This window comes from Strix uralensis, chromosome 4, assembly GCF_047716275.1.
Source record: "Strix uralensis isolate ZFMK-TIS-50842 chromosome 4, bStrUra1, whole genome shotgun sequence".
Classification (NCBI taxonomy): domain Eukaryota; kingdom Metazoa; phylum Chordata; class Aves; order Strigiformes; family Strigidae; genus Strix; species Strix uralensis.
The window spans coordinates 41046282-41072926 of NC_133975.1; the positions used below are offsets into that span (position 1 = coordinate 41046282).

At 36.2% G+C, this 26645-nt stretch overlaps 1 protein-coding gene across 2 annotated transcripts in view; it reads left to right on the forward strand.

The window, feature by feature from the left end:
• The window catches only part of GLRA3 (glycine receptor alpha 3), a 95387-nt gene that overhangs the window by 33217 nt on the left and 35525 nt on the right, over window positions 1–26645 (forward strand). For both annotated transcript variants that reach the window (XM_074866441.1, XM_074866442.1), the window contains exons 4-5: window positions 16614–16837; window positions 19749–19831. In XM_074866441.1, the coding sequence (XP_074722542.1) occupies window positions 16614–16837; window positions 19749–19831 (307 nt within the window). The remainder of the gene's footprint in view (window positions 1–16613; window positions 16838–19748; window positions 19832–26645) is intronic.

The window sequence follows — 26645 nt, forward strand, 5'->3', positions numbered from 1 at the left end:
TAAAAAGAACTGTGTTATCCTGAGTGTTGTTAGGAAGCAGGTGATAGATCTTTGTGTGCTTCCAGCACTAATGAGATTATCTTACATTTACAAATAAAATGTGTTTTTAACCTACATTAACCCATTTTTAACCCATCATAATTATTCTCCTTTCACAAGTCACAGCTCTTTAATTCCATTAGCTTCATTGTTCTTCAGGTCAGCATTTTTGTTTATGCTCTATTCTACCTATTCTAGGTTGTCTTTAAATAGTATGCATGAAAGGAGTGTTCACTTGTAAACATTGCAAAGCTTAATGCTGAGGAGTTTCACCAAATAATTTTCTTAAAAGAATCATTTAGCTGATTGTCTCAAATACAAGGAAATATATGTCTTTCTTTGGTGAAAATTTGCTGAAAATATCTGTGTAATGGATGTAGCAATGTGTTAATACTGAAGTGATGTGCAGAAATATCTACATTGCACAATTTTTATCTCAGATGAGTGAAAACGTGATAAAGGCCACTTTACAGTTTTGAAATTACAACAGAAAAAAATTTTTTTTTCCCTATTTGACAATTAACTTCGTTCTATCAAGGCATGGAGAAGTCAACAGATTGTTTTTCTATGAGTTGGGAAGGCAGATTATTTAAAATCCTTTATTTTATCATAAATTTGCCTCTGTCACCCTGATCCTGGGACACACAATCAGGAACAGACAGAGGTTTTTCAAATTCTAGTGGGGTCTGCAGTTGTCCAGTTTGTTACACGACCAGATTAATCCATACAAATCCCCCTGCTAAACCTGCATTCTAAGCAGACAGCATCATATCACCCTCCCCAGATACAGCATCTTTTTTCCATATTGTATGGAAATTCAATAGGATGCAACCAAGGTGTGCTTGAAAAAGCACATTGTGAAACATACAGCATATGAATTAGCAAAAAAATAGCATCATTTTTTTCAAATTTAAAAAAAAAAAAAACAACAAACCTATATCAGTTGGTTTTATAAACATCAATGGAAAACATTGTTTTGTCCAGTGCTGCTCTGAAACTTTTAGTCTAGGATAACTTTTTAGAAGGGAATCTTGGAATTCTGATCCTGTGTGGTGGCAGATATCAGGTAAAACACTGGCTGGTATTACCACAGTGCAACAGCATGATGAAGCAGAGAGGGACAAGGAAATGTTAGACAAAGGTAGCACAGCCAACTTCCATCCATCTCACCAAGGTACAAGGTGTGGCATGGTACCAACTGCTCGCAACAGCTGATCAAGTGTGCACGTTGCATGTCACTAATAGTTGTTGAAGAGGTGTTTTCAGGTGCCTATTAAGAATGAGACCAATTGGAGCTGTGCTTAAAAATGTGAGGGTCAAATATCTGATTTGCTGATAAACTGTGATGGTGCAGCAGATGGATAGGCTGGGTAACGCTACACATAGAAGAGGCTAGTACAGATGATACTGCACATAATGTTTATCAGGTACCAACAGCTGAATTTCCAAATCTCGGGAAATCTTGTTCCCTACTAACACTGAAAATCATCCTTACACAGTAAATCAGAAATTAGGAGAAACAATCTCATTGTTTATCTCCTGGCCTCTGGGAAGCTTATGAGGATGCCTGTACTATTCTGTACCTTTTCCCAACCTTCTCTTTCTGTGTTATGAGAATATTCCTGTATTCTTTCCTGGCATCTATACTGGAGTTTTTTCTCAGGACATAACTCCAGGCTTTTGGGGTCCTTTTATGACTCTGAAAAAGTAAAGGGAATGTCAATTTTTCCTTTTTGATTCTTTTGATGATTTATAAATGATTCAGAAAAAAAATAATAGACAGTGTTTGGATTGGATCATTCCAGTATTAAATTCCAGGAATTTGGGCGCAAATGAGCTTTGCACTGAAGAAAATAGTTTTGACTGATATGTTTGGTTTAGGTTTGGACTAGCAAAAATGGCTGATTAAATTGATTTTTTAAAATCGCCAGAAGCTTTGCCTTTGCTGGAGTTGACGACCTTTGCAGAAGCTGGTAGCAGGCTTCTTTCCCTGGCCCCTCAAGCCAGTGGTTTTTAAACTGTTTTCAGAAGCAACTCTCCAGTAAGTTATTAGGGAGCAGTACTGTTCGTTCCTTGGTTAACAGAGTGTGATTATGTTATTTGAAAAAGAGGCTCAGTTACAGTGATGGTTTCCACATATTTCATATGTTTGAAAGACAGTATATCCAACATGGATATACAGAAAAACAGAAATATAAACTAAGAACAGGCACACGTCGGTAAAAAATTAACAAATAATCTTGTTTTATTAAACATTAGGTTAATCTTCCTTGTTTGTCACTGTAAAACAACAGTGTAAAGCAACAAGCCAACTCAAGACCAAGTCTCAGGTTTATTTTAGATAACAACCTGAGGCCAAATTCTGCTGAAAGCCCTAGAGACACAGTGCTATTTTACCTAATAACAGAGTGCATTTGTCTGAGAAAATATTGGAAAAACAGCAAGGTCTTGTTTTCAGGTTTCAAAACCTGACATTTCTAGATATTCTTGCAATGATTTATGAAGAATTGAAACTTGCTTTATGAAAGGAAATCATTGCATGCAGTCAACATCTCTGGATTGACTGTGAAGTTACAGTCTAGAATAACTGATACTGTAATGATGAAAAGCTGCTTGAAAAAGTTTTGGACATTTTTGATAGCTTTAGATGAAAGTACTGTCATAGAGGATCTGACTCAGTGTGCATTTGCAGTATTAATGGAAATTTAAAAGTGATGCAAGAACTGAAAAAAACTATACTCTGTGCATGAACAAGTCATAGGTCTGAAAATATAACAAGTATCTATAGTAAAGCAGAAGTTCAAACTGACAGGTTTCACTGACTGCAGCCGTATAATGGGCACAAACAGAATAAAGGTGTGGGCCTTTTTCAAAAACAGATGCCTTAAAGCAGAATCTAGAAACATAATATACCAGAAGTTTTCCACAATGAAATGTATAAACTGGATTCAGCTTTGTGGTTGTGACCCATAATTTATTTTGAGATTTTTTGGAAGAAGATGAACTGGAATAGGTTTTATATTTATCCCATGGGGTAAGGCTTGGTGGCTGAGTCACAGCCAAATTCTGTAATGTTTTCTGGAACTTGGAGCTGAAATTCAATGGGATCTTGTGCTATACGGAGAATGAATATCTAAGAAATAAAGACTGCTGGTTCCATTTAAATTTCCCTACTGATGTAAACAGATCATCTGGATCTTAATACCCATCTACAAAGGTAACATGACTAATTTCAGACCTGTGTAACACTGTCAAGGTTTCCAGACATAACTTTTATTACTTATTGCCAAAAGACAAGTTTCCCCACATGCAAGAACAGTGTTTCTAGACTATGGCACATGCAGAAGACAGGCACTCTGAGCTCATGTAGGAAAGCTGCAGGTGGAGGCTGAAAACAGGTTTCCTCATTTCAATACTTAGTAGTATTGTAGTATTTCAATACTTAGCTGTTCCATACTTACAAATTAAATTAACCGAAGAGAACTGCATGCAGATTTTTAAAAAGCAAACACTGATAGTGTTTTCTTCCTAAATGTAACCAGGTTTTTATCATTCAGTTTAACAAAAGACTAAGACATGATGCTTAAACACTTTGGTACTCTTTGCCAATACATAAATCCACAAACAAATGTTTTTATTAATGAGCAACAGTAACAACAAAATGTTAAATGTTGAATAAAATCTCCAAGATTCCTAATGAAAAACAACCAGCAGTTTACAGTCCCAGTTGTCACACAAAACGTGGAAAATACTCCAGTACCTCAGGCCTAGTGCTGAAAACTGAGTGGCTGTATCCACTCGTTCAAGCTGGGCATCCACAAAAAACTCTCTTCAGCTACCACCAGATGCATACAGTGTATTCTGCTTTGACTTCCTAGTCCTGGGAGAAATGTCAAATCAGGTATATAACTGTCTACACCAACTTCAGGTATACCCAATTCTGTAAATGTTTTAGAACATGTCAGTCAGAGATTGTTTCATAGGTCTAGGGAACTGGCAGCAGGAGTAGTGTCCTGGGTGATGTTTTCTTAAATTCTTACTTACGTTAAGGGAAATGTAGCTTCAAATATTTTTTACCTCATTTGAAGAATCCAGAAGACTGAGTCCAGTCCTGCAGTTTCCTTAGTACTCTAGGAGTAATTGCTCTGTTTTATCTAGATAAATATTTACCAGGATAGGTGTTATAGTCGGCTCTTCCAGACATACTATAGGAAATAAATTTCTCATTCTCTCTGGTCCATTTTAACAAACATTCTTAAAGATTATACAAACACTTTGTACAATACAGAAAGCTGAACTCAATTTAAAGACACCAAATTTCCCATTTCCCCATAACCACATATTGCAATTAGTAGGAACAGGAGACCTACAGGGACCTCCTACATCATCAGTGCAAGCCCTTGCTACTGCAGACAATTTTGCTTTATATTCCTATCATCACCTGTTCTAATGCTGTCTAAAATTGAAATTGTTTCTTTAAATGATAGTCCTTATGAAAGGTTCTCCCAGAATCTTTATCTCCTCATTCCAAGGGAGACTTAGCCTTTAGCCAAATTTTTACATCCTGCGTCAACCTATACACATCTGATCTTATTTTAGAAAAGCTGGAAAAAATTTCACACCTCTTATTACCTCTTACCTATGTTTGCTTGCATTGATTCTCCTTTCTCTGATTGCTCTTTTTCACTTAAAGGAAAAGCCATGCTCTATGAAAGCCTATAGGATTACTCCCATCCCCTCCAGCATTTTCTTACTTACTTTTACATTTTTATATCAGTCTTTTCAATCTGTTTGAATAGCAGCTCTTAGGTTAGCTGTTGCTAAAAGTCTGTGTCCTGTTATAGCAATTACAGCATTACCCAGAAAAAGCTGTGAAGATAACTAACTTGCAAGCTGAGTTCTACTCAGTCACTATTGTGGAAAATCTGAGAATCAGATTATCAAAATAAGATTGTGGCATCACTACATAGCTCTGTTCGCATTGTGTGAGGTATGCTGTTTATAAAGTTTCATATTTTGTTGCAATCATACAAGAAGATTAATTCCTTTGAGGTTATGATTAAGTAACACTCACGATGCTTATTTATAAGGACACAGATACCGATGTAAAGACATTATAAGAAAAAAAATCAAAAGACTAGGCCAAAAGAAATATTTTTTCAAATATCTTTAGTGTTGCTGCCTCATGATATGTATTTAAGCAATGGAAATTAATCTCATCATGATATATGGGGATTTTGTCCTTAACTCCCATTAACGCTAATAGGAGTTAAGTCTACCAATCCCCAACTATCAATGTAAGAATAGCCTTTCTCCCTCATTTTTGCATTAACCTGCAATTTACTAACACTTTATTTACAGAAACAAAAGCTATAGTCAACTTTAGAGTAACTGTTAAATGAAGCTGAATTAAGAAAATAAAGGATTTTCAGATTGTCACATTTGTTCTTCATTTCTGTTCTTGAGTCTAGTAAATATGTGCTGGAAAAGATCTCCAGTACAAACACTTTACATGAAGCATTAACCTTGAAATTCTTTCCTTGAATAAGTTTGCATTATTTTGGCATCATTTAAAAATTCAGTTTTGCTCTCATGTCTTCATACTGTTCTGAAAGCTTGGTACTTCATGCACTCTGGGTGTGCATTTTTAATTACAATAGCAAAAGTAATCACTCAGCATGAAAGAGCTGTGCACTCAGATTTTTTATACATCATACCCATATTGCAAAAACATATTCTAAATCATGTCCAAAAAAGTGGAAAGTGTTTTATAATACTTTAAAATTATACAATTCATCAAAAGAGCTTGTAAGAATCTGTTTTCTGCATAGCCTTTTTTCTTTTCCAAAGAGAATACAGAGCGTGCTATCAAATATGGTCATTAACAGCTGGTAGAACAAGAAATATTATGAGACTGTGATTCAGGCTTTAATTTTCTTTAAAAGCCAATACAATCACAGCAAGGTGTGGGCTGATATGCATTTTTTACTGACATGCCCCTCCCTATGTCATTAGTGTCATTATAACGAGGGTGCCAGATCTCTTTTTCTTTTTTTCCCCTAAATTCTTCTAGATGCTAATACCAATTTACACAATAATAAAACTCAGCATCTCTGAGAAAATTTGGTTTCTTCGACAGCACAAAATAACCCTTCTGACTTCAGAATCTGTCTCACCACATAGTCCTCAGCAGGCCCAGTCATCTCCTACAGCACAGAAACTGGGTTCCTTACCTTTGCTCAATCCTAAAGCACTTTCCTTTGTCCCTTCAGCTAGTTAACCATCTTACCCAGGAAGCCCTTCCCTGCCATCTAGATTCACCAGACAGGTGTCTCTAGACAGGGATCTACAGATTGTCACCTTCCTTCCTCTCTCCAAATTGCAGGTATTCCCTGCTCACAGGCTTCTCTGCTCCTCTGCCTCTAGTGCTCCAGCTTGCACTGGCTTTTACTCTCTCAACAACTTCATCCAGTGCTTTCGACACAGCGAAGCCAACAAAAATCAGCTTCCTCTAGCTGCAGCCTTCTCCACAATTTGGAAAGTTCCCAACTTGCAAGCCTCTACAAAACATTATCAAAGCCTAGGAGCAAGTTTAATCCCATATCTTGCTTTCCCAGAAAAAAAACAGCCAGCTACCTCCTCAAGGCATTTCTTGTCAGAGACTGTGAGCCAGTGTGAACAGATATTGATCAAACACTTTATCACGATCATGAAGATATTGAAGGTGAATTAAAAACAAATATATTGAATACACATAAGTGAGAAAAAGTATGTATTCACTATTTCTTCTTCACCTGTTTTTAATGAGAAAACAATAATCTTCCAAAGCACTTCTGGGGAATCTGAATTCATTCCCTTGCTTTAAAAATAAGCAGTCTTTACATTGCCTGATCTTTCAGTCACTAGATTTCTTTTTCAGTTGATAGATTTCCCCAATGTAAATGCATGGGAACATATGAAAGCTAATTTATTAGCATAACAGGTTTAGTTAAAGAAGATTTCTAGTCTGCTTTTCATCTACAAACACTGTATGCTACAATATGTGGGATCTCTCACAATCTTCTTTTTAGTTGCTCTATCTTCTTTTATAGATTTAAATTGAATGAGGGTTTAGCTACTTGACTCCTAGTAGGATTGAAGGGATAGAATACTGAAAACTCGATGTTTCTAGTCAGGCTTTAGTAGTTCCCTGTTTTGCAATATATTTTTCCTTATTTTTGTGAACATTATGAAACTGGCTACTCTACAGTTTCAGAAAACTGAATATATAAAATACATAATTTGCATTTCCTGATATAATGTATGTTATATGTAATATATAATACATATACATATAACAACATTTTTCAAAGTATATGTTTATACTTTATACTGGTTAAGTCTTTCATTCATTTTGGATAATTTTACAGCAATTTTTAAATATTTATACTAGACCTTACAGTGTAACAAGACTGTTTCCTAGCTTTGTAAAATGTAGGGAAAATATTTCAGATTTGTGCCTGTGTTACTGCTCTGGTGTGACTGTAGTATTAAAATCCATGGTATTTGAGATCTATCAAAATGTTAGGATTGGCTTTTCAATGAGTAACCTCTACTTCCACCCCTTTCATCACCGACGCCCGTGAACTTGACATTTCTTCTTTCTCCCTTGCTGTTCATCTAGACCCACATGCTCTGGTTCACAAAGTTAATTTCTTAATGAAAGGAGAAGGTTAACAAATAGATACTGAATGGCGTTTGTGACTGTTCAAGTTTTAGTTAGTTGCCTAAGTGCATTTAGTGGTTTTAGATATGGTCTTAATAATCCCTAAGAGTCCCTGGGTTATCTAGACATCATGGGATTGCTGGAGATGTGCATCTTTTCGAACAGCAGCCAAAAGGCAGAATATCTTAGGGCTTTTCAAATGCCACTAGAGTCTTTGTGAAGACAAACAAATTGTTCCTTATCTCCTCAGTACTGGTACAGTTCAAATCCACATTAACTTTTATATGTTGCCATGGCATCAGTGTAGAACCTCTAAACCAGCATGATTTTCCTGACAGACTTCTTGGTGCACTTCATGCCTATCAATAAATTTAAAGACAACTCATATCTAATCAATTTTGTTTAAAGTTAGAGATATATCCCTTTGCACAGCTCATTTAGCAGGTGTTTAAGCTGCTGGAGTTAACAGGCTCTGCTTCTGGACTTGAGTTTGTTCAGCTTTAACATTCATTTTACCCTATTTACCCTATTCTAGACAATGTCACATTTACCTGCCAACACAAGAAAGGCTGCAGGGAAAGCTAGTATGGAATTCCCAAATTCCTATTTGATCTAATTGGGTTATATTTCCCTGAGGAGATGAAACAGAGGATGATTTCAAATACACATTTTCAGTAAAGATTTCTATTATTAGACCATACAGTCACTCACTGAAACCAGTCATATTCTAAGTGCTAACATATAAAATGTGTTAATAACAACATGGAATATATCACATCAAAAATTAATCTGAACAAATTAATAATCTCAGAAAAACTCAATTTTTTCACTTAGCAAGAAATACCTTCAGCTGTTAGAGCAAAAGCAAGTTCAGGGACACATTATTTGTCTGCAGAAAAAAATTCAGAATCTTTAGTCGACTGAGAACATGGCAAAGATCAACAAAGACAGAGGCTTAGTGCGTGATGTTTGTTGATGTAATCGCCATGTCCATTTTCATCTAATCCCTTATACTATTTCTTGAAAGTACAAACATTTTAAAAGCCCCTGGGCTAAAGCTTAAAAGTGTGATTACATTGAACAAGTTGCAAAATGTGATTTTAGTGTAATGCATTAGGAGTTGGGAACGCAGAACTTCCTATAAGAATGGAAGTAGCCTGTTCAATCTTCAATTAATGAATATCCTAGGGCATGCAGTAAGAGCTGTGATAAACATTATATAGTATGTCAGTACCATGTTTAATTAATTTTTTTAAGAGTCATCTTAGTTATTAACTAGCTTTGACTTTTGATATGATTATTATTTGTGAGCACAAAAACTAAAATCCAGACATTCTTACTGATAACAAACCAGAAAAAAATCCAACACTAAAATTAAATAAACCTATCCATTTAGCAATGTTTCCATCCTAAAACCTATGGAAAACAAGTAGACTTTGTAGAGCACTGTTGAATTCAACAGATTTTAAATGTTTTGTAACAGAGACAAGGGAGTCAGGGACTAAAAATCAAGGAGTCCTCAGAGAAGCTACTGACTATATTCTTCTTCTTTTAGCTGTGGGTTGAATGACAAAGACTGATAGCAAGGGAAAGACTGAACTGGAGTAGTGACAGAACAGTTCTTATCATCCAAACCATTAGCAGCGACGGTAAATGAGATATTACTTAACCCACAAGAAAAGAAAGCAAGTGACATTTGTCTGTCCCAGGCAGAACATTAACAGATGCCATACCACTTCAGAATCCAAGGTTATGAAAACAGGTGATACACCTAGGAAGAGCACTTGGTGCACAAGTAGTGCATATATTTATTTTATGAACTCTGAATTTTGATTTTGTAAGGGAATGTGAGATGTCTGCTATTACAGGTATCAGTTTTGAAGTCTTAAGTTTAGCTAGTTCTTTGACAAGTATGTTCTAGCTCTATTGATTTCAATATGAGTATTGTTGGGCAGTTATTAGAGTCAAACTCTACAGAGTTTGGAATTAGGGAAAATTTAAATAAAACTTTAACAAAACTATTCACAGGACACCCACCTGCATCCCTAGTAGTTCAGAAGTGTAAGAAAAACCAAACCAAACAAACAAAAAAGCCAGAAATGTTAAAAATATTAATGAACACCTTAAAATCTGCTTTTATACATCCATGGACAAAGAGAGAGCTCTTCATCCAAAATCCATCAACAATCTTTTCTGAATAGCTGAAATAATTTCCTAAAGCTTCCTGAGATCAGAGGCAAGTTAGGCCTCACCCAAATCCCCAAACCATCTGGCCTGACCTACTTAATGGAGGGGGTAAGAGCACCCACCAATTTCAAACTAGTCTAGGATTAGAGCTTTTATCCAGGAACCAAACAGGCCTTACTGCTCATCCTCAGCCTGCAAGGGCTCAAATCTAGAGATCCTAATCACCAACAAAGTGCTTAGCCAACTAACTTGAGGCAGGACTAGACAGGAAAGTTTTCCATGTCTTTCTGTATGGAGCTGCATACTTGCCCTTATACAGCAAAACTGCAAGAGTCACAGAAAATAATTTTTCTTTAGATAGAAAAAATGCAAGAGGAAGGCTTTCTCCTTAGGCCCATTGATGAAGACATTCCTTTCTCAGGGAGGACTTCTGTAGTTCTGAAAAATTCACAAAGTTGCTTCATACTGAGGGAGTGGTGTAGTGCTGCAGTTGCTCACACCCCAGAATGAGAACAATAAGGACATCCTTAGTTGTACCCACTGCCAAAATCAGTTCTGGAAAGAGAGCTTCCACCTATGGAATTATCCAGGGACAGATTATTAGGAAGGATTCTGTGAGTCAAACTCTCTATCATAATCAACAGCATATCTACATTGCTTCTTATAATGAATGCCCTACAGCTATTCAGTACAGAAAAGCATGTTCTTAGGGATGTTTGGCATTAGTCAAATCTTGTTAGTCTGACACAAATTTGACGTGTCAATTAAAGTTAAGTACTCAGCGATCAATTTAAATCACAGTTAATTTCTCTTTAGCTGCTATGGTAAATCTCTGACAGATTAGTGAGTTACAGTTAATGGTGGAGCATGGAGTCTGTTGTAATTTTTTTTCACTCATTAATTAATCTGCCATACAGCATAGATATATGTACTACTCTTGCTGTAGTTCAGACCTGGAATAATGCAAAGATGTAATAAAAAATTATTTTCAATAATAAGTCATGCCAGCGAAAAGATCACCAAAGTTTATAAGCAAAAGGATGAGCCATTTCCATTCAGCCTATATATATATATTGATAATTAAGGATGTTTTCGTCCTTAGATTTAAAAGGTTTTCTCCCTCTAGTATTTATCTTTTGATATATTTATGGATGGCAATGAAATCATCAATAAAGTCATAATACAAGTCCTTTGTATTACTGGTTTAAAGAAATCAATCTTTTCCTGTCTACTATCATAGAACCGGCTATCCTGTCTAGTTTTTATTATCCTTTTATGCACTTTCTTCTATATATTCTTTTTCTGAACATGCAAAACTACAGATGGATAAATAATACCAGTAATCATGGAATTACAACTATTAAGCATGAGGAAATACAGGGGAATCCTTCAGATTATAGAAACTATATTTACATTTCTCAAATGTCAGTGTGAATTTCAAGGGTCCTCTCCTACTTTGATTTTGCAATGACATCGGTAACCTGCATGGAAAATGACTTACCAATTTGAGGGACTTATTTAAATTTAAATATTTGAGTTTCTATACTAGGGAAATTTCATCAAAGGCGTAATGAAATCATTAGCTGAATAGCTTTTGGTCCAGCCTGAAATTTTCAGATATGTAAGGGAAAGCTAAGGAAACTCCATCAGTTTACCCAATTAGGTTACCTAAAGTGCAGCTGTCATGCTTAGGGCCAGTGTACAAATTTAAAATGGAAAGGTGTTATTACCACAAAGTACTACTATGCCACAGGGCATTCTGTCTAATTCTACTATTCAAGGTGGCAATAAAAGCACGTCAAGTTCATGTTTTTCAGAGACTGAGATAACAACTTTAGAAAATCTCACCAGTAAAAATTAAAACTATTAATGTGTTCTGTAACATAGCAGATTTTCATGTACAACAGTGAGAAAGAGAAAGCAAACATGAGAGAGAATACAACTATTACAACCTGTATCCATCAAGTCCCCCCATGGTACTACCTTTCTATTAGTATAACAAAAGCCAAAATCATCCTTCACTTTTTGTGACATTTTGTCTGATGTTTTTCTAAAGTAAAAAAAAATTAATCACTTCTAGCTATGGTAAACCAGGAAAGCATACATTACAAGAGGAAAACTCGTCTTTGAAACTGTGAAATAAAAAAGTTACTATTATGTTTTTACTGCTGTTCCATAACAGTAACAAGTTTAGTACTATACTAGATTGTGTAGCACTCATCTGGTTCAGAAAATAACCATTTTCTGCTTAGCTTTCCATTTTATCTTCCAGTTGTGGAGGTAGTCATAAGTCTAACTTTTTTTTCCACAGTATTGCATCAAATTTAAAATATTAAAGGCAAAATCCCTAAGGGCTTTTAATTAGCCATTGCAAGCATCCTGTTTAACAAATTACATCAAGAAGTCAAAGTATACTGAAGATAAAATGCATAAGGCAACCATAATATTCTGTAGAACAGAGGCCAAATATGTTTCTCATTTACCCAAGAAACAAAATGGAAAATTAAGTGACATATGCTCTACAACATTACTTTTTAGGTTGGTGTACCAAGGATGTTGTGCTGAAGTATGAAACTATTCATTCTATTTCACTGGCAGCTGAACACCTGATATCTTGGGGGGCAGGGGGGAGCACGGAGTGGAGAGAGGGAGGAGAATGATAACACACACATACAACTGTATGACCAAATAGTCTCATTCCTTATGGGGTGATAAACAAATTCAGTAAAACAAATAGCCCATTATAGTTATAAAATTATACTTTGAAGTGGCTCTTCAAGACGTTGGTTACTCTTTTAGGCCAGGATTCCCTTGGGTCTTATTATTCTTCACTTCAGCCTTCATGTGAGCAGCTCTGTGATATCTTCTTAGGAACAGAAGATCATATCCAGCTTTCATTACAACAAAGTGCCATAGTTATCAGATGAAAAAAAATTATTCACAAGAACAATATTTCTCATAGTGCCTTCAAAATTACTCTTAACAGTGTTCTTGGAAAGTCAATGAGATTTCCATGTTAAAATTTTACAGTGAGCTAGAACAAATAAAGCAAGAACCATTTGACTACGTTATCAAAAAGACAAGTCTAGATTTCACTTAGGTATATTAGTCAAAATTATAATAGTATTTGGAACTGCAACATGTAGAGTTCTGGAAGAAAATTAATTTATGCATGAAAATTTGATTATTTGGTTCAAATTATAGCATTCAAAAATTATGAGAGCAGGTGATATGCATTGTTCAAATGAAGGGCATATTTTGGAAATTTGCTTTTATATCTCTCTCAGATCTAGAAGGATTCTACATACAGTGCATATTTAAAACGCATTAAAGAAACCAGTGAGAGTTAGGCAATTAATATCTTGAGGATTTGTGCAATAGTTTCCATAAAGCAGTCTAGCTATATTCTGTATGTTATGGGAATATAGCTCTATCTGTATCAGTATAATGAAGAAGAAATCAACATATTCAGTGAGTATTTTATGTGCTGGAAATTGCTAATCAAAATGTTTGTACTGGAGTCCATAATGGCCTCAGCCTCAGCATGGATAGCAAAGAGCAATTATCTGATCTCCCAATTTTTATTTTATTGAGCCCTATGAAGGTAATGAACAGTATTCTGACCTCTGAGAAAGTTCACCCTGTGGCTAAGGGTTTTGAAGGACAGTGGTGCAAGTGCAGACTCATAAAGCAATCTCATTTTGTAGAACCAGGGTACAGCAGCTGTTCAGACAATGGCAGCCTTGAGGTTATAAAAGTGGCTGTGGAAGTCAACACAACTTAAATGATGATTTTTCTCTCCCCTCAAGGAGCGTTCCCAGCACAGAGTAATTTGAGTTAGGAATCACCCCTCCAGGCAAGTAGCACGTGAGAATAGTAATCCTCTTCTAGGAAAACAAATCAGTTCTGGCAGTTTAATTCTGGTCTCTGTGCTTGCATCAAACAACCCTACTTGTTTAAAGCAGTTAAGCCTTATGCTCACAATGTGTAATTATAAACTGAGACGATGAATACTTGTCCTTCCGACAATAGCAGTCAAATGTATCTCTTTCCTTTTGATAGATCAGGAATTTTTTTAGTGACTAATGAGAGCCAATTTAAGTCAGACTTTTCAGGGGAGAGAACAATGAAAAATAGCTTCAGTTACTTCAGTTAAAAATTTAACTAGGATTTTTTTCATCTTAAAGCTGAAAACAATTTAAACCAATAAGCTTTAGGCAAACTGACATACAGAACAGCTTAACATAACCTAGAACAGATATGTCTATTTGTCTTCCTCCATTTTTCACCTGTTCTGTCTTATACATATAAGAAGTCCCTTACTCTATAAGTAATCCCATTCATATACTCACCATATTCTACAGAGAAAAATAAAACAAATAGACATACTTCAGGTTATAAAAATTAAAACGTAAAGCTTGGGTTTGGCTGAAGTGCAGATGAAGTCCTGAGAGCTGCAATGCTCACACCCAGTGCCCCAGGTTTAGAGCTGTTTCCTTCGGTGCAAGGATTCCACTTAAGACAGGCTGTAGAGCCATCACTGCTCCCAAATCCTGCTTCTTCCTGGCCTTTTGCTTGTATACAGGAATTTGGAAGGGGAACTGGTGCTATGTGGTATTTGCGATATCATGCAAAAAAATAAGGTTATTTCAGGGGATATTATGTCCTCTTGCTGCATGGAAGACACCAAAAGCTCAGTTCTGTGACCAATGAGGCACAAGCTTTGAACAATGATGCACAAACTTGTCTAAGGGTTTTGGCTTACTTTAGAAAAAAAAAAAATTAAAAAAATAGCTTGTTTCTACATCTGTGAAGTACAAATCCCTCCCTCCGTTTTCATCACGCCATGGTGCTAATTATGAAAATTACCAAGAGCTTCTCTTAAGAACTTTTTATGGTTCTTGAGACTGTCACTAGCCATGATGAAAAAGAAGGGAAATTTCTTGCAGTCCTTTTCTGAAAGGGGGTGTTAACAAATTAATTAGCAATTTTACTTTAAAAAGCAATTGATTTACAAATCCTATGCACTTTTCACTTGGCATTTAATCTTATATGCTTCCATTTGGCCAAAGACCCTTTTTCATGTTTGCTGAAAACAATAATCTGAATTAATCTCATTCTCCAGGTGTAGTTTTCCACTTACTGGCTTTGTCTTGAAAATTTATAAGATTATATGAATATAAAATCATCTTCTGGGACTTCCTCTATATGATATGAAGTATTTTCTGATTTTCAAGAAACAAATGCTTGTTAAGCATGTTTTTACCGTATTTGGCTACCCTTATTCAAGCTGAGTAATTAAATTGACCAAAACAGCAGGATGCTGAAGATATAAAAAACTATTTATCATGAGTAAATATTGCATAGTGAGGTTCCTGTTGCCCTTTGTTACATCTCTTGGCTTGATTCTCACAATTGGATGGCTGCATGTTCCAAGTTTCATAAGACCAGATATTGACACGACACTGGAATTTTAACAGTACTGACAATTTCTACATCAGTGGAGTTTAACGAGTTGTTCTAACCACTAATAACTACTACCCATAGTTATTGACCAACTTGTATTGCTCAGTCTTGAACACTTCATTTCCTGTTCTGACTCAAAAAGTTTTCTTTTTTAAATTAATTTTCATTGGTTTTTTTAGCAATAAACAAGCAAAGTTATATTACTTCTGTTACATTCAGAAGAGTCATGTAAGCTCTGACAACCAGCTCCCAATTCCCCTCTGCACCTAACATGTCTTTGTTTCTATTTTATTATCTTCTTTCATTACTGCAGTAGTGCAAATAATGAGGAAAATCACGTTATGACCAATAAAAGTATACTCCCTATGTCTTTACTCTCAGTGTCACAGTTCTCTCAGTTCTTGATATAATGTAATGAGATGCTAACACTTTTATTTAAAAACAATTACTTTCATCTTTCAGAGTGGTAAAGTTTTAAGAATGTGTCCAGCCATAAATACAACGTTGTCTCTGACAGAGAGTATATACAACTTCAAAATGACTTCCATAAGTTTGAAGCACTCCACTTGTCTTTTCTATAAAAGCACCCTTGATTAAGACAGGACTGTCTGTAGGAATTAAGGTGACTCCACTTGCACCTAAGCTAATTTATCATAAGGACTTATATGATCTCCACCATATTTGAACAGAGGAGGAACGTATGTCCTCCTCAGACAGCTATATGGCAAGTTACTGCTCACACAAATTTCAACAGGGAACTGAGGCACAGAAAGTCTTAGTGGTGCATCTAAAATACATAAAGATTAGAGAGAGAAAAAAGAAATTAATTTAGTTTCCCTTACAGTGGGACAGATTCTCACTGCCTAAGAGAGGGAAGTGGGAATGCCCCCACCAGGAGATGGGCAGAAAACTCTTTTTATGCTTCTCTCATTTTGAGTTCAAGACAAAGCTGCTGTAGGGGTAGAGTTATAAGGAGTTAAATGAACTGTACATGGAGGTTGGATTTCCTTAGTTTGGGATTTTTTCAATTGCCCTGAAATGCATATTTATTCTTATCTATTGTGTCCCCACTAATACAAATAGGTATCATGCTGGCATTCAGCTAAGTAATTCTTTTGTCATCCACAGATGGACAGGGGATTACATGGCTAAGAAATGAAATAAAAGGTAAATCCCTATGCTTGATAAAGCTTTGCCTGTTTTCTCTTTCATTCAGGATTACCGAGTGAACATCTTTCTCCGTCAGAATTGGAATGACCCACGCCTTGCATACAGTGAATATCCAGATGACTCTTTAGACTTAGATCCATCCATGTTGGATTCAATTTGGAAACCTGATTTGTTCTTTGCTAATGAAAAAGGTGCCAACTTTCATGAAGTTACAACAGATAATAAGTTGTTGAGAATTTTCAAAAATGGAAATGTACTTTATTCTATCAGGTGAGTCTCTAATCAAATTATTTTTTTCAGATAGAAGCTCAAAAGTGTACCTAAGAATTACTAATGGATACCTTCAGGTGCTAGTCATGCAGAACTATTACTAAAATAGTTGTGAGGTTTGAATACAGAACTTTATCGTCATTACTATTCATTGTTAATATTAAAATAGAAAATGATCCCTCATTTGGCATGCACATAGTAAAAGTAATAAAAGTATCTTAAAAGAGCCTAGAGGAGCTAGGACACTTGCACAGAGCAAATAATCCTGGAGAATTATAATATGAGCTGGCCTATGTGTGCTGTAGCCTCCAATGTCCAATGTTATTTCTTTTTCACCTTTTTGGATATTGCAGTTGCACTTCAACATAGAAACATGACCTGTTGGAGGAAGCATGGCATTTAAAGAATAGTTCATTTACTGATGGAGATGGAGAGAAAAGTGGAAAGTAAACTTTTGAAAGGTTTAAGAAGCTGTAAACAGCAATCATAAGTATTGACAAAATCTGGTTATCCTATTTGTTTTCTTTTCTCTTCTCCCCAGTTTCCTTTTATTAATACAGACATTAGTAGGCATTTTACCACTATCTTCAAAAACCTGATCTAATGAGAAACACATTGGATATGAGTATACTATTAGCCCCATCAGACATGATATAGATTTAGTATTAATACAGTGACATACTTGTGCAAAATGTTACACTTTTCAAAACAAACATACCTCTTGTCCATTTAGTGTTTTGTTTTGCAAGTTTTTACGACACTGAATTAATGGGTAATTGGACTTCTTGAAGAGACATCAGGAATCTGTAAAACAGTTTGTATACTAAGAGAAAAAGAACACATTTGTGACTTGTGTGGATGTATCAGTGGCAAGGGAGTCTCCTTCCTGCCTCCTTCCAGTGCAAGTGGGCATCATCTTGTCAAGCTTACACAGGGAGAAAGGGTTGGGTTAAAAATCCTGCAAGCATTTCATATACAAAAGGATGTTAGTCTCCCAGTCTGCGAATATAACCATTCTTCACAGTCACAACATGTATCCTGTCTCTAGAAACAGATGGAAAGAGAGTAAAAAGGATTCCTTATCTGGACCCAAGTAGAAAGTAGAGCTAAATCAATTATCTCCAGACTGTCTGAGTCACCCTGAGAGGCACTGGTCGTTGTTCCACTCTAATCAGATAACTTTTCCTCCTTGCCCTACCCCCTCCAGATATGTACAACACAGAGTATAGACACCACCATTCAACTGACACAAGTTTGGATTGCAACTTCAGTAGAATTCAGACCAAGCTCATGGTCCCATGAAATGGAGGGAAAACCCAAACACGAAAAGTATTATAATATTAAACTATAAAAGCAAACATTGACTGTGATGAAAGCAGATGCCAGATAGCTCCTGTGTTTCTTATAGAGCCAGAAAGTTTATGTTGTCATGATTTAAGGACTATTACAATTTCTGAAACAGATTTAAAATCATACAATTGGCATCTAGTTAAGTTGCTATGTGAATTTGAGTCAGTTAAGCTTTTGATGAGGGGAGACATGTTAATTGCTAATGTGCTGATATTAAAAGAAAAAAAAAAAAACTTTTCTAATGCTTTTTCCTTTCATTCCCTAATGTCTCCTCCTCCCCTAATTGCATTGGAACAATTCAGACAAGAAAATAATGAAAAGGTTTCAGTTCCTGATTCAATGAATACTTAATACAAAATACTAAAATATTTACTGAAGCACAAAGTAAAGTCCAGGTGCCTCTTCTCTGAAATGACTTGCTATGTTACTAACCTACTAGTCAGATTTTGCATTTGGAACCACTTTTAATAGCATGGGAATAGGGCCTGGGTCTGAGTTTCCTCCTCAGATTGTCCCCCTGCAGCTCTGTCACTGAAGGCTAAACAGAAGTTATAGCAACAAAGAATCAAGAAACTTTGTATAGGGAAAAAGTAGGATAAAAGAAATACACAGTCATACCTGCTCCCTACTGCCCACTTCCCTTTAGCCCCAGTGCCAAAACCAGGGGAATGGGTTTAAGCAAGGGGGATTAGAGCACTGCCATTATAGAAAAGCCTTATCTGTAAGGAATTGAACTCAAGCCCGTTTGGTTTTTGGAGAATAGTCATCAACTGAACTGATAAATTAATGTGGGGCAAAATTTTCACACAAGATACTTTCTAGCAAGAAGAAAGGTGCAGTCACGATCCTGAATGATGAATGGATACCTAAACATGGCCAGTGAAGGAAAACATGTGCCTTGACCTCTTATATCCTTTTTTCTCATTCCTCTGAGAAGTATCACTCTAAAGATAAATTACTGCATTGATATAAAATGTAAAAATACCTCTTTTGTCTATAGGTTGCAAACTATTTCACAGGAAGTATCAGGACTAATGTGAAACAGCTGCAGTTCAAAATTCCAGCCATATTTCAGTCTACTATCGATAGCATAAAATGTTATCTTAAACCTTTGTGTTGACAATTTAAGCACCTTATTTTAGGACAATAACACATAAATTACTTTGCCACCATGATTTGCAGCTGACATCTGTTATGAAATTCTTGCAAATCTGGGTAAATTTTATGTCAAGGATTTGAAACACTGTAACAGTACAATAATTCTGCTGTAACACAAAAAAGCATGCTGTTGTTGCATTCTTTTAGAGTTCTTATAAAGTTAGGCAACCCTACTGAAAAATTTGTTTTTCTGAAAGTCTGTAATAACTTTTTTCCATATTGTCATACTAGGCTGAATGTGTGAAACTGGTTCAGCTAATATACATCCCTTTTGAGAGCTTTCTAAGGAAAAAATGTATTTTCTTCTCTTTCTAAGGACTTCCAATGATTTCATGCATTCTTCCTGTGCAGTTCTACGGCATTTTTGTGGTATATTTTTAATACTTTTTTTGTTTTCTTTCAGATTGACTTTAATACTATCCTGTCCGATGGATCTCAAAAATTTTCCAATGGATGTGCAAACATGTATAATGCAGCTGGAAAGCTGTAAGTTTGCATAATGTATTATCCTCTAAATTCCTTTGTAGGGATTATAACAGCTATGCAGGAGGTAGAAAGACCCCTTGTAGTGGTACAAGAACAAATTTTTAAAAAAGAATCCTCTATTTTACCAAAAGAATCTGTGAAACATACATGATTTTCAAAGGAAGAGATTCTTTCATCCTTACTTGTACTGAAAATCAACAGTTTTGTGTAAATCTAAAGTTACTACTAAACTTAAGTACCCAGTGCCACTGTACCTTTATGCAAAATTTATGCATATGGGTTCTCACCATTAGGTCTTCCCTGTGTTCACACATACAAGGGGAGAGTAATATGGGAGAGCACAAAGGAAACATGATAATAATTTAAGGAAGTGCTTGTGGTGGTTTAGCCCCTGCCGGGGTCTGAAACCACGCAGCCGCTACCCCTCCCCCACAAAGGGAGTGAAATACAAAGCCCCAAGACTGAAATAAGGAAAGGTTTAATACAACAGTGCAATAGCAACACAGCAAACAAGAACAATAACAATAACAGTAATAGTGATAGCAATGAACAGAGCAAAATAGCTACCAAATACAGCAGTGGAAAGCACGATGTACAAAACCACGAGTGCACCGCGCTCCCGTGCCAGGAAATGTGACCTGCCAGGATGTGACGTCCGCATGGTATCTGAATAACCCGGCTAGAGCTTCCCCCCCCACTGCTGGGGAAACTTAACCCTATCCTGGTTAAACCAGCACAGTGCTTTATGTGAATATCCTGAAATTGATAATAACTTGGTGTCCTTAAAAGCTGGAAACAAGATTATATATACTGAGTCCCTGCTCTTCAGTCTCCTGCCCTAGCTCTTCAGCGTGCCTACATGTTATAGCTACGTATCTGTAATTTTTACCTAATCATCCTAGAAGTATCAGAGTATATACAGATGGCATGTATATTCACTATGTACAATTATGCTTCAAACAGAAAGTAATATAGTTTGAACAATCAAAAGGTATAATTTATAAAAAATGTGTTTAAAAAGTTATGAAATTGTTGCTTTAACACCTTCACCAAACTCAGCTGTATTTTTCCTCTCTTTCAGTCCTTGTGAGGACAGGTCATACAACAACTGAGCATTCTTGAACAAACAGGCATCTCTTTTGCTTTACAGAAACCTTGCAGGAGCTCACAATTCTCATAGACTACACCACATGGAACCAATACTTATTAGTTGAATAGCACTATAGATGTTCTACTGTATTTTCCAGCAGAACATTTTTCACCGAAGTCTTGTTTTTAATCATTCAGTTCAGTGGGAGTAAATTCCCTGCTGCACATTCACATAGTAGAGAGAGGCAATGTTCACAAAAGAGTTGAACAAAATACAAATGAGTGTTTCAACATCTTCTAGTTACAAAGAAAGATCCAATTTGATTTCATAAGGAAGTTACAAGTAATAAAGCTTTACCCATATCGCCTTGTCTAATTCTATTTTACCTGTAATTCTAGACATTGAAAGATAGAGACTACGGACAAAGTAGCCGGCCCGAGGCAGAAAATTCTGCAGCATGTGGGACCTCTGGGTATACCTACATGTCTGATAGCAGAATAACCAGTTAGGTTTCCAAGAAGAAGACAGTAGTTCCCTGAAATGACTTTGGTATAAATCAAAATAAGATAGACACAGTGACATAATTTCCAAGCTCCTAGACCTTCAAGAGCAGGAATTCACCTGCCCCAAACCAGTTTCTCTATACAGGAATTATAGGATGGGAAACAGACACCTTGGAGCAGTTACAAAAAATATCTACATGCTGGACAGGAGAGTAACTACGTTAAAAAAAAAAATTATGTAAGTCTGAACTCTGACCAATTTCCAAATCTTATAAAAAGGTGAGCAGAAAAAAATCGAATTCCAGAGTCTTTGGCTAAGAACATTCAGTCCTCTTTAAAATTATAGATAAAAAAAGGAAGATGGGTGCCTTTACCATTTTCCCAGGCTTCATATCAAATGTCCTGAGGTAAGAACTGACATAACCCTCAAAGCCTGAATCCATCCAAGCATCTCTAATTTCTAGGCCACAATGTCATACTCTCCTGTGGCTTCCTGGCTTACATTTTTTGGTGCACAGTGAGACAACTTAAGCAGGGGGATCAAAGCAGTAACCCTGGTGGTTAATGCACTGTCTAGGGAAGTGGAAAACATGGAGTTTCAAAACTAAGAACACAGTCCTCTCATGTCCTGAGTAAATTATCTGATCATCAGGCTGTGTTATAAAAACCAAAGTGGTTGCAGGAGCAAAACAGCATCAGGCATGCTTCCAGATGTTTCATTTTAAAATGATGATCATTGCTATTTTCTCCACTGACTGCCACGTTGGGTAGGACATTGTACATTTATGAATTTACAAGGCCCATTTATCTCACAGCTTCTTTAAATTGTATCTGATCTTGCAAGACTTGCTCCTGCATGTGTCACTAAGCAAATTAGACTGTTTCTAACAAATCACTCATCTTTTTCCTACTGATTTTACCACCAGGTTGCAAAGAAAGGCTGACAGTTACTTATAAAGGACAGATCATGGGTTTTACCTCTGCTATAAAGTAATTATTTTCTTTGGTACTAGATACTTTCCCTCAATATTGATAATGCTGCTCCATCATAGAAAAGTCTAGGAGGAAAATTCATATATAGCTTTTCTTTCCAAAAGATATTTTTATTTTTAGCCAGCTCGTGTCATTTTTTTTTTCCCAAAGTCAGTCTAAGCAGCTGGATTTACCCCTACTTCATTTTATCATGAAGTGTCTGAAAAATATTTAAGTGGAAATGTCTTCTATTTTTAAAGGATTTATTTTACCAAATGATTTCTTAACTAGAATGAGTTGCTTTTGTAAAGTTCTTTTTGAAAGGAAGCAAATGAAAATGCACGTATGAAATAATCCCTTCTACATTTCTATGCCTTATATCAGGGCAGCCTATAGGCATGTGAGATAATTTTAGTTTTATTCTACTTCAATGGGATACAAAGAAATGTCAGCTAAATACACATTTATTTCTGTGGCCTGGCTCCCAGGAAATAAATGTTTTTCTTTCATGTGCTAGAGCTTTTTGTCTCTCTCATTTTTAACTTTCACTTTTATCTCACAGCATTCCTTTATTCATATATTACAATTATAACTTTATGTGACATTCAATATTCCTGAATTTTCAACGAATAGTGAAAAGACTAACTCAATTACAAAAGAGGTAATATACTATGAAAAGCAACATATGTAAGGGAGGAAGCACATGCTCACCTCTTAATTTTATTCTGATGCTTATTGTCTCTCATAATAAACAATGGCCTTTTTTTATTATTTATTTTTTTATTGATTTATGGAGGCTTTTTAGCCTTTCTAAGAAATCATTCTCCTATCTTCTGGATTTTTAGAGAAATTCACTCCATGCTGCATGATGCTGTTACCTGAATAGTACAGTTTCTTTCTTCCCAGTCTCTAAATCGGAGACTGTGCAAATGGAAAGATCTGTAAGCAGGCTACAGCAGTACAGGCTACTGCATTACAGAAAATGATGTCTGCATTTTATCTTTCCCACAACAGCACAAAGACACCATAAAGAAGGATAATAGAACCGGAGTGTATTTCTTATCTGCCAGGGAACCTCAGGTGTCTACCTGAGTGACAGTAATTATGGACACACTAGGTCAATGCCTGCCTATGCCTGGAAGTGTGGAAACCATACCTCTTCTCTCCATTTCAGTAGTACAAAATTGTCAACCACTCATCCTATGGTTTCTACTCTGCAGATGGGTGACTCAGCCCACTGTGCGTATCTGAAGTGAGACCTGACACACAGCTACAAAGAGCTAGACATTTGTAGTCTTCAGCTCCCAACCAATGCAGGATGAAAAGGCAGTAGTAAGTGTACAACTGCTGCTGAACCCACAGAAACTAATATAAAAGCGACAGCTGAAAATCTATAGGCTTCAGCAAGGAATATTAGGTTTCAGAGATATGGTAGAGGGCTGGACCCGAAATGTTATCTTCTCTGAAATTCAGGCGAAGAAGTATAAACCTGTAACTCCCAAGCGAGAGATTCCATCAGAATGACTTAGAGGGCAGTGCAAGGAGCAGACCCTTTGCAAAGCAGCTTAAAAGTACATAGAATAAAATCCTGCTTTCTTGTAGCTCCAGCATAAATTTAGCCTCGAAATGCATCACAGCTGATTTTTAGTGCATAATGTATATTAGCAGAATTTATTCTAACCTCGAGCCAAAACCAGATTTGTTAGCTCTGTCATACCTTCCCCCTGCCATGTTGCTTTGAATTTAGGGCACAATTCAAACCTCTGCCATGTTCTTAGGAACAGTAATGTGCAGGCAGTCTATCCTGGAGGCACACCGTTGGGATGCCTAACAGAAGAGTTGTGAAATAACTCTAGTCAACATGACTATAGTCCTTGCCTCAGCTGGATACCTAAAGAACTGCTTGGTTTGCTGAATAAATCCCATGTTGCTCTTGGACCTGTACCTTACTAAACATTAAAGACATGAGAATAAAATTTAGATAAATCACTGGGATTAAAAGAACTATAAAATAAATGTAATGAAACCAAACTCTCTTGTACAAAAATGCTAGATATTCAGCTCAGTTGTTTCATGCCATTCATGTGTTTATTTATTGAACAGGAGGAAAAGAGTTAGGTTTTAGTATGCTTGTAGGTATTGTAAAATGACACAAGGGAAGCATGGCATTCCTGGAATAAAACAGAATGAGTAGAAAATTCACAAGATATATTGGTATTCAGCTGGATCTCAAGTTTGCTCAAAAATGTTATTCTTCGTGTCTTGGAATTGTACTCTAAGGGGGGTTAAAAGGAAAGAACTTAGCAAATAAGACTGTGTCAGCAGAAGTAAAAAAGGGGGTATCTTGGAATTGCCAAAACAATTGTGGAGTCTCTGAAGGTACAGGGGAATTGCTTGCCTTGAATAACAAATGTTTTTCTGTAATGGTGTAGTCCTTGGACAGCCTGGAGAAAAGATGATAATACTTTCAAGACACTTTAATAATTCTTCAAGACAAACTTGTCTTGCCTATGAAATTACAGGTTTTTAATGCCTACAGCTGATATTGACTTAGCTAAAATAAAATCTTCATACTCTTAGCATGCATGTATACAACGGATATAAATAGCTTGGTTACAATAAATTCTATAGAGCCATGTAGACTGATGTGAGTTGAATGGAACCATATTTGTTTAAGGCGAGCTTTGTTCCCTTACTTTCAAAATTGATTAATTAAATAGCTATATTTAGTATTAAGATTAATAACAGTGCAAAAAAACCCCCACAGAGACAATCTACCCTTTTCTTTCAGGGACCTCATATGTGTTAATAATGTGTTGATAACAACTTGTCAAAACCATTTTTTAAAAGATGATTTTCTGGGAAAGCTGACTGAAACCAAGGGAAAAGCTTGATTTTTCTCTTTTCCAGACACTATAGTTACCCTTGCTACTTAGAAATATTTCAGCAAGATTGCATTCTTTTTCCCTACAATTTTTCCTGAAACCTGTAATTGCTGAATGCTGAAAATTTTCACTCTAACTAGACAGTTTTCAGTGTTGTCTAAATGCTAGAGTTAGGATGTCTGTCTGGTCCACCTTCTGGTTTTGTATAGATTAGATTAATTAAATAGACTATCACTACAGGTTCATTTTATTTGACATCCAGATATTCAAAACTTTGCATCACCTATTCCAGGCACGAGTCCTAACAACCACTCTTTATCCAACGGGTTATCTTTTTCACCTCCTCCCTCTGTATGTGTGATCAAACAGAGTTTTACTTTCAGTTTTTCACACTTAGCAGCAGCTCTGTAACAGACCATTTTCTAAAGAAAAACTTCTGCAGGCCAAATCCAACTTCCCCAGTTGTTTCTGGTCCTCTGCATTGCCAGTTAATTTTAAATTCTGTTTAGTTTGCTAGTTCTTCACATTTATCTCAGGCAGAGGTCTGTCTGCCAGTACATGCTTCACTAGCTGATTACCTGGAGTGACTTCAGGCTCCTAAAAATGAGTTGTCTCTTTAAAGAGAGCTTCTTTGCTGAGAAGCTACAGTGCCGCGCATACACACAGTTCTTAAGTTTTCCTGAGAAATACTCCCTCTGGCAAACTTCTCCTCCTGGGATGATAGCCTTGTCATACAGTTACCAACAATTTATCATCTGCTTTTGTATTACAGATGTGCAAGACCTCAGAATTTGGGTTAATAGAGACAATATTAATGTAACCTAATCAGCCCTGTAACTTCTGAACACTGCTGTTCAATGCAACAGTGTGTTTTTCTGTTCTTTCCAGTCTTATGATGACACCACTTAGATTTTATGTGATCAATAATATCTTTATAGAATTAAGTAAGAGAAAACACGTGGAGAGTAGCCAGACAATAACAAATACATTGCAAACTGCACTCTACTTCAGCCACAGCAGCTGGTTTGCCTCCTGTAAAACACACACACGATTTGGCACTTCTACTTCCTTTCTCAACCATCATGCGTTTACACCCTGCAAACCCAAACCCTAGAACATTGCATTTCAGTGACAGAAGTCCTTACTAATCCACCTGATTTAATTTAGGTTGGCCTGGTCCTGCAGACCACTATAGTAGATGATAGCCTCCATTGTTTTCAGCTATTTTTGTAGTATAAAAGGGTCACTTTTTCCACCAGCAATGAAAAAGTGAGCTGCGCCCTCATATACTAACTAGGTCAGTGACTAAGTGTCCTTTTTTCAACACTAAAATGTAGCCACTAGGAATTTCCTCTATAACACTG